Below are 12804 nucleotides of genomic sequence, written 5' to 3'. Positions count from 1 at the left end.
TTTGCCTTCGTTGCGGGATTGAGTTCAAGAGCCATGACGTAACATTGCAGCTCTATAAATCCCTGGCTAGACAACACTTGGAATATTGGGTTCAGTTCTGATCACCTCATTATAGGAAGTTTAGGGAAACTTTCAACTAGCACAGAGGAGATTTACCAGGATCCTGCTTGGATTACAGAGCAGGTCCTTTAAGACCATAAGGAGCAGAATTAGGCCATTCTTTTCATCCCATCGAGTTTGCTCCGCCATTCAATCATGGCTGATCCATTTCCCTTTCAGCCCCATTCTCCCACCTTCTCTCCATAATCTCTCATGCTCTAACTTAATAAGAATCTATCAACCTCGACCTTAAATGCACCCACCGACCTGATGTCCTCATCTGTCTGCGGCAACGAAGATAGAAGATTCTTATGAAGATAGGTTGAGGAAGCTAGGGCTTTTCTCTTTGGAGCGAAGAAGAGTGAGAAGCAATGATAGAGGCATATAAGATGATAAGAGGCATAGATTGAATGGATAGCCAAAGATATTTTCTCAGGGCTGAAATGGCTAATGCCAGCGAGCATAATTTTAAGGGGATTGGAGGAAAGCATAGGGGAAGATATCAGAGAAAGGTTCTTTACTCAGAGAGTGGTGGGTACGTGTAATGTCCTACTAGGGATGGCAATATAGGCACATGGATGTTAGAAAAATGGAGGGCTATGTTCGGAGGGAAGGGTGGCACAACATTGTGGGCCAAAGGGCTTGTACTATGTTGTCACGTTCTACAAACATTTGTATGTTTTATGTCCTAACTGAGACTATCCCTGTGCTAAACTGCCAGACCACAGTGGCAGGCATATTCTAATCAACTGTCCCAAAATGAAATTTGAGGAACTGTGTGGCTTAGCAATGCATTTATCCTTGAAGAGGTTGAAAATCAAGCTGCAAAGTAAATTCCTCAACTTTATCTGCTCTGCACTACTCATCTTTTTTTCCCCATCTTTTTCTTTTGGCCTTTTTATCTAATTTGGTAGTTTTAAAGATTAGCTTTTGTATGTTCTCCCATGATCCCATGGGGTTTCCTCTGGGTGCTCTGCTTTCCTCCCACATTCCAAAGATGTATGGTTCGGCAACTTGTGGGCTGGGAGCGTGGCGAAATTTACAGGCTACTCCTTCCACAAGCTTCAGATTGTGTTGGTTGTTGACATAAACAACACATTCCACTGAGTATTTCGATGTGTCAATGTACATGTGACAAATAAAAACTATCTCTTAATCTTTCTTTAGACATTCAACTGTGCTGTACTGTTTTATGTTCTATATTTATAAATTAAATGCGCTGTTTGCGTCAACAACCAACACACACCCTCTTCTTGCTATTACCATTGGGAAGGAGGTATGGAAACAGAATTGATATTGCTTTAATTTTCTTGCATGTACTGTAGTACAGTGAAAAGCTTTTTCTGCATAATGTTCGGAGATGATACATTACACAAGGCACACACTCAATGTTTCAGAAACAGGTTCTTCCCTTCCAACATCAGATTTCCGAACGGTCCATAAACCCATGAACATTGTCTCACTATTTATTTTCGAAAATTATTATAATTTTTGCATATTTGTACAGATCTGCTGCCAGAAAACAACAGATTTCTCAACATAAATCAATAATAAACCTGATTCTGATTCTAATTCTTATTTTGATTCTGATTCTGATCCTGATTGTAATTCTGATTCTAATTCTGATGCTGATACTGATTCTGATTCTATTTCTGATTCTGATAGGGCAAGACGTTCGCAGGGTGGTTAATGTATCGCTTCACAGCAACCAGTTTTAAGATTTTGGTTCAATTTTTGACACTAAGGAGTTTGTACATTCTACCCATGACTGTGTGGGTTTCCTCGAGGTGCTCCAGTTTCCTCCCACAGTCCAAGACGTGAGGGTTAGAGTTTGTAAGTTGTGAGCACGCTATGTTGGTGCTGGAAACGTGTTGACACCTGTGAGCTGCCTAGTACAATCCTCGCTGACTGGATTTGACACGAATGATACACTTCACTGTGTGTTTCGATGCACATGTGACTAAATAAAGTTAAATCTTTAATCTTTCTTTGATTCTGATCCTGATTTTCAAATAAGCTTAGCTGAAAGATCGATAAAGTCTCACAGCTGCAGGATCATATTGTCCAAAATGGTCTTTACTACCTGTGGTGCCCATTGGCAGAGGTGGGACATTATAGAGTTTTAAAAAAAGTGAAGTTGAATGGTCACAGGGTGGTGGAGTCTAACACAACAAGGCATTGCTTCAAGGTGAGAGGGGACATATTATAGAGGGCATAACCTCTTCTTATGCTACCGTCAAGGATCACACTCACGTCATCATTCCTCATTCACCTCGTATTCATCACCATCTCCAGTCACCTTCCTTAGCTATATCTCTTGCAATTCATAGTTCTTTAAAAATAATTATGTGTTGCAAAGTACTGCTGCTGCTGCAAAACAACAAATTTCATGGCAGTGATACTAAACCTGATTCTGATTCTGACAGAAAGGAACCTGAAGGGTGACTTTTTCACCCAGAGTGTGATATATAAATGCAATGAACTGAGGTAGGTACAATTATATTTAAAAGAAGCTTGGACAGGTATATAGATAGGAGAGGTTTAGAGCAGGAGTTCCTGACCTGAGGTCCCTAGGCCCCTTACTTAATGGTATTGATCCATAGCATAAAAAAAGCCCTGGAATCCCTGGTTTAGTGGGATAAGCAGCAAAGGGGAGGAAATAGGTCTAACTCAAGCGGTTACCTTGGTCAGCATGATGGCTTGGGCTGAAAGGCCTGTTCCCATGCTGTGTAACTTTTTTAATCTAAATAACCCATCTCAACCTCCACTCTGTGATCCCATCCCCTGCATCAGGAGTTAACATGTTGGATGGCAACCAGAAACTGAGCCTGACAGTGGGGTGCGGGGGTGGAACGAAGCTCTTCTACAATCTGACGTCTGGACTTTGACACTCCTATGTCTTCTCCCAGAAATCAAAGTATTGAGTTCAGGAGATGGGATGTTATGCTGAAGTTGCATGAGAAGTTGGTGAGTATCATGTGCTGTTTTGGTCTCCTATCTACAGGAAAGATGCAAATAACCTTGAAAGCATACAGAGAACATTTACAAAGACGTTTCTGGAATTGGAGGACCAGAGTTATAAGGAAAGATTGACTAGTTAGGACTGTATTCTTTTGAATGTAGATGATTGAGAGGAGATTTGATAGAGGTATATGAAATTGTGAGGGGTATAGATACAGTAAATGCAAGTAGGCTTTTTCCACTGAGGTTGAGTGGGACTGCAACTATAGTCATGGTTTAAGGGTGAAAAGGGAAAACTTTAAGGGGAACTTCTTCGCTCAGAGGGTTGTGTGAGTGTGGAAGAGCTGCCTGCACAAGTGGTGCATGCGAGCTCGATTTCAATATTTTAGATAAGCTTGGCCAGGTATATAGCTGGCAGGATATGGAGGGCTCTGGTCCCAGCGTAGGTGATTGAAAGTAGGCAGCTAAAGTGGTTTGACGTAGACTAATTGGGCCAAAAGGCCTGTTCCTGTGCTGTACTTTTCTATGACTCCAACACTCTATATTCCAAGATGGCGGCGTGACGCAGCTGCCATGCGTAATCATAATCAATTGAAAACGGATGTGGGAGCATGGAAGAACATTGGGAAATCTCCAGGAAGACCTTCTTCGTTGCTGCTGCTGCTGTGAGGTCCAGGACTCTGCTGGGAAGAACAGGACCCCAGTCCTCGGGGTCGCGTTGCCAATGGCCGTTGGCAGGGCCGTCTTAATACGCTCGGCAGAGGATGGTGCTCGGAAAAGCTATGCCGGAGGGGATGGTCGTCAGCTCGGAGGTTCGACGGACTCGGAATCCGCTGCGGTCAGGTCGCTTTCAGTGTGTGCTGCGTCTGCGAGGCTGAGTCAGGCGGCGCCGTGGAAGTCCATAGTGGGGCCGCCGGCGTGGGATGGCAAGTCTGTCGGGACCCTGGGGACTTGTGGAAACTGTGTGGTGATTTCTTTTGAACTTACAGTCCTTTAACATCTTTGGACTATTTTTACTGTGCCTATAGTCTGTTTTTTTATCAATTATGCTATAGCTTGCACTGTTGTAACTATATGTTGTAACCATGTGGTTTAGTGCAGGTCTTGTAGCTTTAGTTTTTGAACTTGTTTTGTCTGGTGGATTTGGAGCTCCTTTCCGGGGAACGCACTAAGATGGTAGCGCAATATTAATACGCAGCAGCCTCTCCGGCCTCTGGATTGGGGATTGCCAAACGTTATGTGGATTTTCTAGTGTAGTCTGTTTTGTCATGTGCTTTTGTGATATCATTCTGGAGGAACGTTGTTTCATTTTTTAACTGCATTGCATTTGTGGTTTCTAAATGACAATAAACTGAATCTGAATCTGAATCTAAGGTAAACGAGAGAAAAGGGAATGGCCAGGCTGACGAGCATTCCTGAGATATTGTTAACCTTCCTGAGGCAGTGCACGGTGGAGATGGACTGGATGGAAGGCCGTGACAAGGCTGTGACAAAACTGGACTGTATTTAACACTCTCCACAGGTTCCAACAACCATCCAGAGCAGAGCAGTTGCCTTAACACATCGAGATGCTGAGATATTTCTGATCTGTGGACATATGAGTGAGTCCTCGTGGATTCCTCATGTAGGATCACTGGGGACCCAAGCCATCCCGACCATAACCTATTCCAGCTGCTACCATCCGGGGAACGGTACTGAAGCATAAAAGCCAGGAACAGGCTCTGGGACAGCTTCTTCCACCAGGCAATCAGACTGAGTGTAGTCTATATTACATTGATTGTTCTATTTATTATAAATTACTATGATTGCACATTGCACATTTAGATGGAAATGTAATGTAAAGATTTTTACTCCTCAAGTATGTGAAGGATGTAAGAAATAAAGTCAATTCCTCCACTTTTACCATTTGGCTTTAATCTATCATGGCTGGTTTATTACCCCTCTCAGCCCCATTCTCCTGCCTTCTCCTTGCATGGAGTAAAGGAATTGCTCGAGGAATATAAAGAATGTAAAAGGAATCTTAAGAAAGAGATTAGAAAAGCTAAAAGAAGATACGAGGTTGGTTTGGCAAATAAGGTGAAAGTAAATCTGAAAGGTTTCTACAGTTATATTAAAAGCAAGAGGATAGTGAGGGATAAAATTGGCCCCTTAGAGAATCAGAGTGGACAGCTCTGTGTGGAGCCAAGGGAGATGGGAGAGATTTTGAACGATTTCTTCTCTTCGGTATTCACTAAGGAGAAGGATATTGAATTGTGTAAGGTGTGGGAAACAAGTAAGGAAGTTATGGAACCTATGACAATTAAAGAGGTGGAAGTACTGGCGCTATTAAGACATTTAAAAGTGGATAAATCTCCAGGTCCTGACAGGATATTCCCCAGTTTGTGTAGAAATAGCAGGAGCTCTGACGAAGATCTTTAAGATTTCATTAGAAACGGGGATTGTGCCGGAGGATTGGCATATTGCTCATGTGGTTCCATTGTTTAAAAAGGGTTCTAGAAGTAAGCCTAGCAATTATAGACCTGTCAGTTTGGCATCAGTGGTGGGTAAATTAATGGAAAGTATTCTTAGAGATAGTATTAATAATTATCTGGATAGACAGGATCTGATTAGGAGTAGCCAGCATGGATTTGTGCGTGGAAGGTCATGTTTGACAAATCTTATTGAGTTTTTTGAAGAAGTTACGAGGAATGTTGACGAGGGTAAGGCAGTGGGTGTAGTCTATATGGACTTCAGCAAGGCCTTTGACAAAGTTCTACATGGAAGGTTAGTTAAGAAGGTTCAGTTGTTAGGTATTAATGCTGGAGTAATAAAATGGATTCAACAGTGGCTAGATGGGAGATGCCAGAGAGTAGTGGTGGATAATTGTTTATCGGGATGGAGGCCGGTGACTAGCGGGGTGCCTCAGGGATCTGTTTTGGGCCCAATGTTGTTTGTAATATACATAAATGATCTGGATGATGGGGTGGTAAATTGGATTAGTAAGTATGCTGATGATACTAAGGTAGGAGGTGTTGTGGATAATGAGGTGGGTTTTCAAAGCTTGCAGGGAGATTTAAGCCAGTTAGAAGAATGGGCTGAATGTTGGCAGATGGAGTTTAATGCTGAGAAGTGTGAGGGTCTACATTTTGGCAGGAATAATCCAAATAGAACATGCAGGGTAAATGGTAGGGCATTGAGGAATGCAGTGGAACAGAGAGATCTAGGAATAACAGTGCATAGTTCCCTGAAGGTGGAGTCTCATGTAGATAGGGTGGTGAAGAAGGCTTTTGGAACGCTGGCCTTTATAAATCAAAGCATTGAGTGCAGAAGTTGGGATGTAATGTTAAAATTGGACGAGGCATTGGTAAGGCCAAATTTGGAATATTGTGAACAGTTCTGGTCACTGAATTATAGGAAAGATATCAATAAATTAGAGAGAGTGCAGAGACGATTTACAAGGATGTTACCTGGGTTTCAGCACTTAAGTTACAGAGAAAGGTTGAACAAGTTAGGTCTCTATTCATTGGAGCGTAGAAGGTTGAGGGGGGATTTGATCGAGGTATTTAAAATTTTGAGAGGGATAGATAAGAGTTGATGTGAATAGGCTGTTTCCATTGAGGGTAGGGGAGATTCAAACGAGAGGACATGATTTGAGAGTTAGGGGGCAGAAGTTTAAGGGAAACACGAGGGGGTATTTCTTTACTCAGAGAGTGATAGCTGTGTGGAATGAGCTTCCTGTAGAAGTAGTAGAGGCCAGTTCAGTTGTGTCATTTAAGGTAAAATTGGATAGGTATGGACAGGAAAGGAGTGGAGGGTTATGGGCTGAGTACGGGTAGGTGGGACTAGGTGAGATTAAGAGTTCGGCACGGACTAGGAGGGCCGAGATGGCCTGTTTCCGTGCTGTGATTGTTATATGGTTATATGGTTCTCCCCTTAACCTTTGATGTCCCGACTAATCAAGAACCTATCAACCTCCTCCTTAAGTATCCTCCATGACTTGGCCTCCACAGCCACCTGTGGCATGAATTCCACAGATTCACCACCTTCTGGCTAAAGAAATTCCTCCTCATCTTTGCTCTAAAGGGATGTCCTTGTATTCTGAGGCTGTGCCCTCTGGTCCTAGACTCCCCCATTATCAGAAACATCCTCTCTGCAACCACTCTATCTTGTCCTTTCAATATTTGAGGCAGATACAATGAGAGTATTGTATCTGGATAGGTATATGGATAAGGAAGGTTTAGAGCAGGGGCTCCCAACCTGGGGTCCCTGGACCCCTTGCTTAATGGTATTGATCCATGGCATAAAAACACAAAAAAGGTTGGGAACCCTTGATTTAGAGGGATATTGATCAAACACAGGCAAACAGGACTCTCTTACTTGGTCTGCATGGACTAAAGGGACATTCTGAGGCGGTGCCCTGTGATCTATGATACTAGCTCTGAATGATATTTAACACTTGCTGTCCCTGCCCTGGGTATGTTTATCCAGATACAAGGTAAATGCTTGATATACTGTGAGCTTCTCCACTTCTGCAGGATGAAAATTTTGCACCATAACTTCTGAGAGGCTGCATTGGTTTTGCTGGCTTACACAGAGACAGACCTTACTTAGGACATCAAACATAGAACAGTACAGCACAGGCCCTTCAGACCACGATGGTCAGTTTCATCTACAATGGGTTATAGGTGAACAGACTTAATGATGAACTCAAGAGATTCTGCAGATACTGGAAATCGACACGCGAACAAAATGCTGGAGAAACTCAGTAGGTCAGACAGCATCGATGAAAGATGAGCTACAACGCTACCTCCAATCATCATAAAATTACACCCCCTGGTATTTGCCATAAGGTATCACAGAAAATGTACTTACGCTCTGGAGATCCTATGATGCGGCAGAAATGAAACGAAGCAAGCAGTTATCAGAAATGAAATAGAATGCTGAATGAAAGAAAAATCTGATCCATCATTTTTAATTTCCCTGAAAACTTACCAAAACCCCCATACCCCTTAAGACACTTAACTTGCACAGAGGTCACACGAGTGAATCTGCAGATGCTGGAAATAAATAAAAACACAAAATGCTGGCAGAACTCAGCAGGCCAGACAGCATCTATGGGAGGAGGTAGTGACAACGTTTCAGGCCAAAACCCTTCACCAGGAGGTCCCTGTCTTAGCCAAATTCGTGCACAGGATGGCAGGGAGTGAGCAGTACAAGGTATTCACCAGGAACATGGAGCCAAACTAATGCAAATAGGGAGACTAACAAGATGCTGGAAGAACTCAGTGAGTCAGTCAGCATCTGTGGAAGGAAATGGACTGGGATTCTACTGCTCGTTGATCTGCCACAAAGCACTAGCTTAGCTTAGTGAGGGAGAATGCAGGTGAGGGGGGAGAGTGGGAGGGGTGGGGAGTACTGAGCGATGAGAGGAAGATGAGGGGTGGGGGGGGATAAAGAAAATGGGCTGTATTCAACATAAGTTCAACGCTTACAGTTGAAAACTCATACATCATTCTTAAAATTTACAGGGTGTTATAGCATGGAAACAGACCCCTTTCTGCCCATTTAGTCTGTGCCAGCCCAGTCTTCTACCTAGTCCCACCTGCCTATACCTGCACCTGCATCACAGCCCTCCATACCTCTCTCTCATTCATGTACCTATCCAAATTTCTCTTCATTGTTGCAACTGAACCCCCTTTCATCAGCAGCTCGCTCCACACACTCGCAACCCAAATATTAAAAGGCATAAGTAGAGTGGGTATGAAGAGGACGTTATCAATTTTGGGAGAGCTCAGAACTGGAGGGTATAGCCTCAGAATAGGACTGCCCCTATAGGATGCAAATGAGGAGTAATTTATTTAGCCAGAATGCATTGCCATGGAGGGCAAGTCTATGGGTATATTTAAAGCAGAGGTTGATAGGTTCTTGATTACTAAGGGCTTCAAATGTTATGGGGAGAAGGCAGGAGAATGGGATTGAGAAGGTAGTGAATCTGTGACATTTATTGCCACAGATGGTTGTGGAGGCCAAGTCATTGGGCAGAGGTTGATAGGTTATTGATTAGTCAGAACTAAAGGGAGAAGGCAGGAAAATGGGGTCGAGAAGGATAATAAATCAGCCATGATGGAATAGTGGAGCAGACTCGATGTGCCGAATGGCTGAATTCTGCTCTTGTCTTCTGGTATTACAATCTTCCACTGTTATAGTGAAAATATTATCTACTCTATTCCTTATGATGAGACTGAACTGAAAGCTGTTCGCCTGGTTTGGACTTCATGACTTTTGCCATCAACAGTCCAAGCATTTACTGTGTTGAAGCATATTCTGTTGTCATAAAGTCATAGAATTGGATAGCACAGAGAAAGGCCCTTTATCCCAATTGCTCCATGCCAACCAAGTTATCTACTTAAACTAGACACATTGCCCTGAATTTGGCCGTAAAGCTTTTACATCCATGCTCCTGTCCAAATGTCTTTAAAAATTGCAATTGTACCCATCTTTACCACTCCTCTGGCAGCTTGTTCCATATATCCACATCCCTCTGTGTGACAACTGCTCCTTAGATTCATTTTTAAATCTTCCCCCTCTCACCTGAATCTATGTCACAGAACATACAACATATAACATAGAACAATACAGGCACCTTAGCTCAACATTTTGTACAGACCCTCTCTAAGAACAATTTAACCCTCTCCTCCCACATAGCCCTCCATTTTTCTATCATTCATGTATCTATCTAAGAGATTCCTAAATGTCCCTAACGTATCTGCTTCAACCACCAGCCCTGGCAGGCGTTTCCATATACCCACCGCTCTGTATACAAAACCTACCACTGACACCCATCCTGCACTTTCCTACTTAAAACTACGCCACCTCGTATAGCCATTTCTGCCCTGGGAAAAACTCTCTGAATGTCCATTCTAATTATTCCCTCTTAACATCTTGTACATCTCTGTCATGTCAACTCTCTCCTCGCTACTGCCATCGGGCAGAAGGGATAGGAACCTTAGGGCCCTCACCATCAGGTTCAGGAACAGTTATTACCATACAACTATCAGGCTCCTGATCCACCGTGGATAACATCACTCACCTCAACACTTATGATTCCACAACGTACAGACTCACTTTTAAGGACTTTACAACTCATGTTCTCAGTATTATTTATTTGCTGCTTTAATTATTTGCATGGTTTGCCTTCTTTTGCCCACTGGTTTTTGTCAGTCTTTGGTATTTATAAATTCTAATGTATATCTTTACTTTCTTGTAAATGCCTGCAAGAGAATGTATCTAAGGGTTGAATATGATGACATATACGTACTTTGACAATGAATTGACTTGAACTTTTGACTAGTATTGGTCTGTCCAACCCTGTGACCATACTCTGCCCTTCATGAGTTTATAAACCTTTATAAGATCACCCTCAGCCTCCTATATTCCAAGGTAAAAAAAACTCCCAGCCTATCCATATATCTCAAGAAATTCATATTGGCCCATGGCTAGAGGGGAGGGGCCAGGCTGTGTAACCTTTACTCTAGTCTTTTGCACAATGCTCCAACGCCAGTGATAAGGAACCCCAAACCCAGAGTAATGCACTTACTTCTCCAGCAGAGTGAGCGCTGTAGTTGGGTTCACCCTCAAGTACTTGCAGCCGGGCTGCCCATAGTCGGCCAGGTACGTTGACCAGTCCCACTGGGTGAAGAGGTCCAGAAGCTGTGGGAGAAAGTTGGTTCAGAGGGTTACAACAAAGGCAGATGGTTTGGTGACCACACTCGGCATTGAAGAAAAATCTTAGATGGCAACAAGGAGGCGTACAATTGTGAGATAGTTAGCTTTGTCTAGTTTGGTGGTGTCACGATAACACCAACCTCACACTCAGTGTCAGTAAGTCCAAGGAATTTATTGTGGACCTCTGTGCAGATGTGCTCGATGCTGGGGAGGGCTTTACCTGTGATGGAGTGGTCCGTATCCACTACTCTTTGTAGGATTTTCCATTCAAGGGCTTTGGAGTGAGCCATATCTACTACTGAAACAGCAATGGCCTCCACCACCACCCTGGCAGGCTGGATTTAAAACTGGAATTGGTTCATTATTGTAACATGCCCAAGATACAGTGAAGAGCTTGCCTTGCATGCTGTCCATACATATCAGATTATTACACAGCACATTGAACTTAAATAAGATAAAATGTTAATAGAATGCAAGATAAAGTGTATAGAGAAAGTTCAGAGCAGGCGGACAATATGATGCAAGATCACAACAAGGTAGATTGTGAGGTCAAGAGTCCATCTTATCCTTTCCTTTCAAGAATCTGATAAGAAGCTGTCCTTGAGCTTGGTGATATGTTCTTTCAGTCTTTTCTAACTTTTCCCTGATGAGAGGGGGGAGAAGAGAAGTAAATAAGTAATAAATATTGAGAACATGAGTTGCAGGTCTTTTAAGTGAATCATGGCGGCTGCTTCACTGAGGCAGCGAGAAATGGTGAGAGACAGCACAAGTGGGCGGAAGTCGCAAACAGATTCTTTCCCACTGAAAACCAGACTGACAAGTCATGCTCCTTGCTGCTTGTGGCCAAAGGCTACGGTGCACAGCATACCTGGCAGTCCAAGCTGACAGAATGAGGTTGACTACCAGCTAACATAACCACAATCATGCGGAATGTACAGCAGGGGAACATTCCACCCAATGTCATGGATGTAAAGGTTGTAGAGTCTACTCTGTGTGGATAAATTCACTCAACTCAACACTGAACTGACTCCATGATCTATAGACTCATTTCCAATGTCTCTACAACTCGGTATTATTTACTTATTGACTTATATTGATTATTTGCATGATTTGTCCTCATTGCTAGGTGGCGGGGTGGAGATGCATCTCTACCAAAGGAAGTGTAAGGAACTCATTCCCTCCGCTAGCCTACAGGTCACCCCTGGTCAAGGTGCATTATCTGCTTAGCCCCCCCTCACTCAGTCATGTGAAGCCATGGGACTAGCCGGTGCATATCACAAGTCCTGGTTATGCAATCACTGATGCCAGGCAGACAATCTCTGAAGAATACCGATAATGGTTAGGGTCACCCATCTTGTAAAGACATTGCCCAGAAGAAGGAGATCGCCCACGTGTGAACGTCCTCATTGCACTGAGGATGTTTGACAGTCAGTTTGTCAAATTAGTAAGGATGTCAAAGTTACAGGGAGAAGCCTGGAGAATGAGATTTAGAGAGGAAATAAATCAGCCATGATGAAATAGTGGAACAGAGTCGATGGACCAAGTGACCTCATTCACTTGATCATATTAAGCATCATTTTTCATATACTTGACTGTATTTCTTTATCTTCCTGTAAATATCTCCAAGAAAATTAACCCCAGGATAGTGTATGGTGACATACATGTACTCTGATAATAAATTTAATTTGGATTTTGAACCTCTAGTACAGCAGCTGGGTTCCAGTGTAAGGTGTTCACCCTCACCCTGAACCTTTCTGTTGCACTTTCCTAGAGTGAACGTTACCCGTTTATTAATATCCTAACTGATTGCATCACAACCTGGTATCCTAGCTGCCCTTTACACTACTAGCTCTTAGGGCAGCAATGAAGACGCTCCATCTCTGGCAGTGTTCAGGCTTCCTTCACCATGCCAGTAGCTTCCTCTCGGTTTTCACTCCTGTCAGCCATACAAGTCCCTGGTGGAGACTCAGGAATACCGTCTCACTCAGATGTAGAAGTATTCTTCATTGCTATTTCTGTATCAACTTTGTTTTACCTGTT

The 12804-nt window shown here is 43.1% G+C and overlaps 1 protein-coding gene across 2 annotated transcripts in view; it reads right to left on the bottom strand.

Annotated features, from left to right (window-relative positions):
• Window positions 1–12804, bottom strand: part of LOC132391962 (exocyst complex component 6B-like) — an 845841-nt gene that overhangs the window by 8214 nt on the left and 824823 nt on the right. For both annotated transcript variants that reach the window (XM_059965781.1, XM_059965782.1), the window contains exon 21: window positions 10637–10749. In XM_059965781.1, the coding sequence (XP_059821764.1) occupies window positions 10637–10749 (113 nt within the window). The remainder of the gene's footprint in view (window positions 1–10636; window positions 10750–12804) is intronic.

Source organism: Hypanus sabinus, chromosome 3, assembly GCF_030144855.1.
Source record: "Hypanus sabinus isolate sHypSab1 chromosome 3, sHypSab1.hap1, whole genome shotgun sequence".
Lineage (NCBI taxonomy): Eukaryota > Metazoa > Chordata > Chondrichthyes > Myliobatiformes > Dasyatidae > Hypanus > Hypanus sabinus.
Note: the sequence above shows the minus strand (reverse complement) of the source record. Positions and strands in the feature narration are given on the sequence as shown.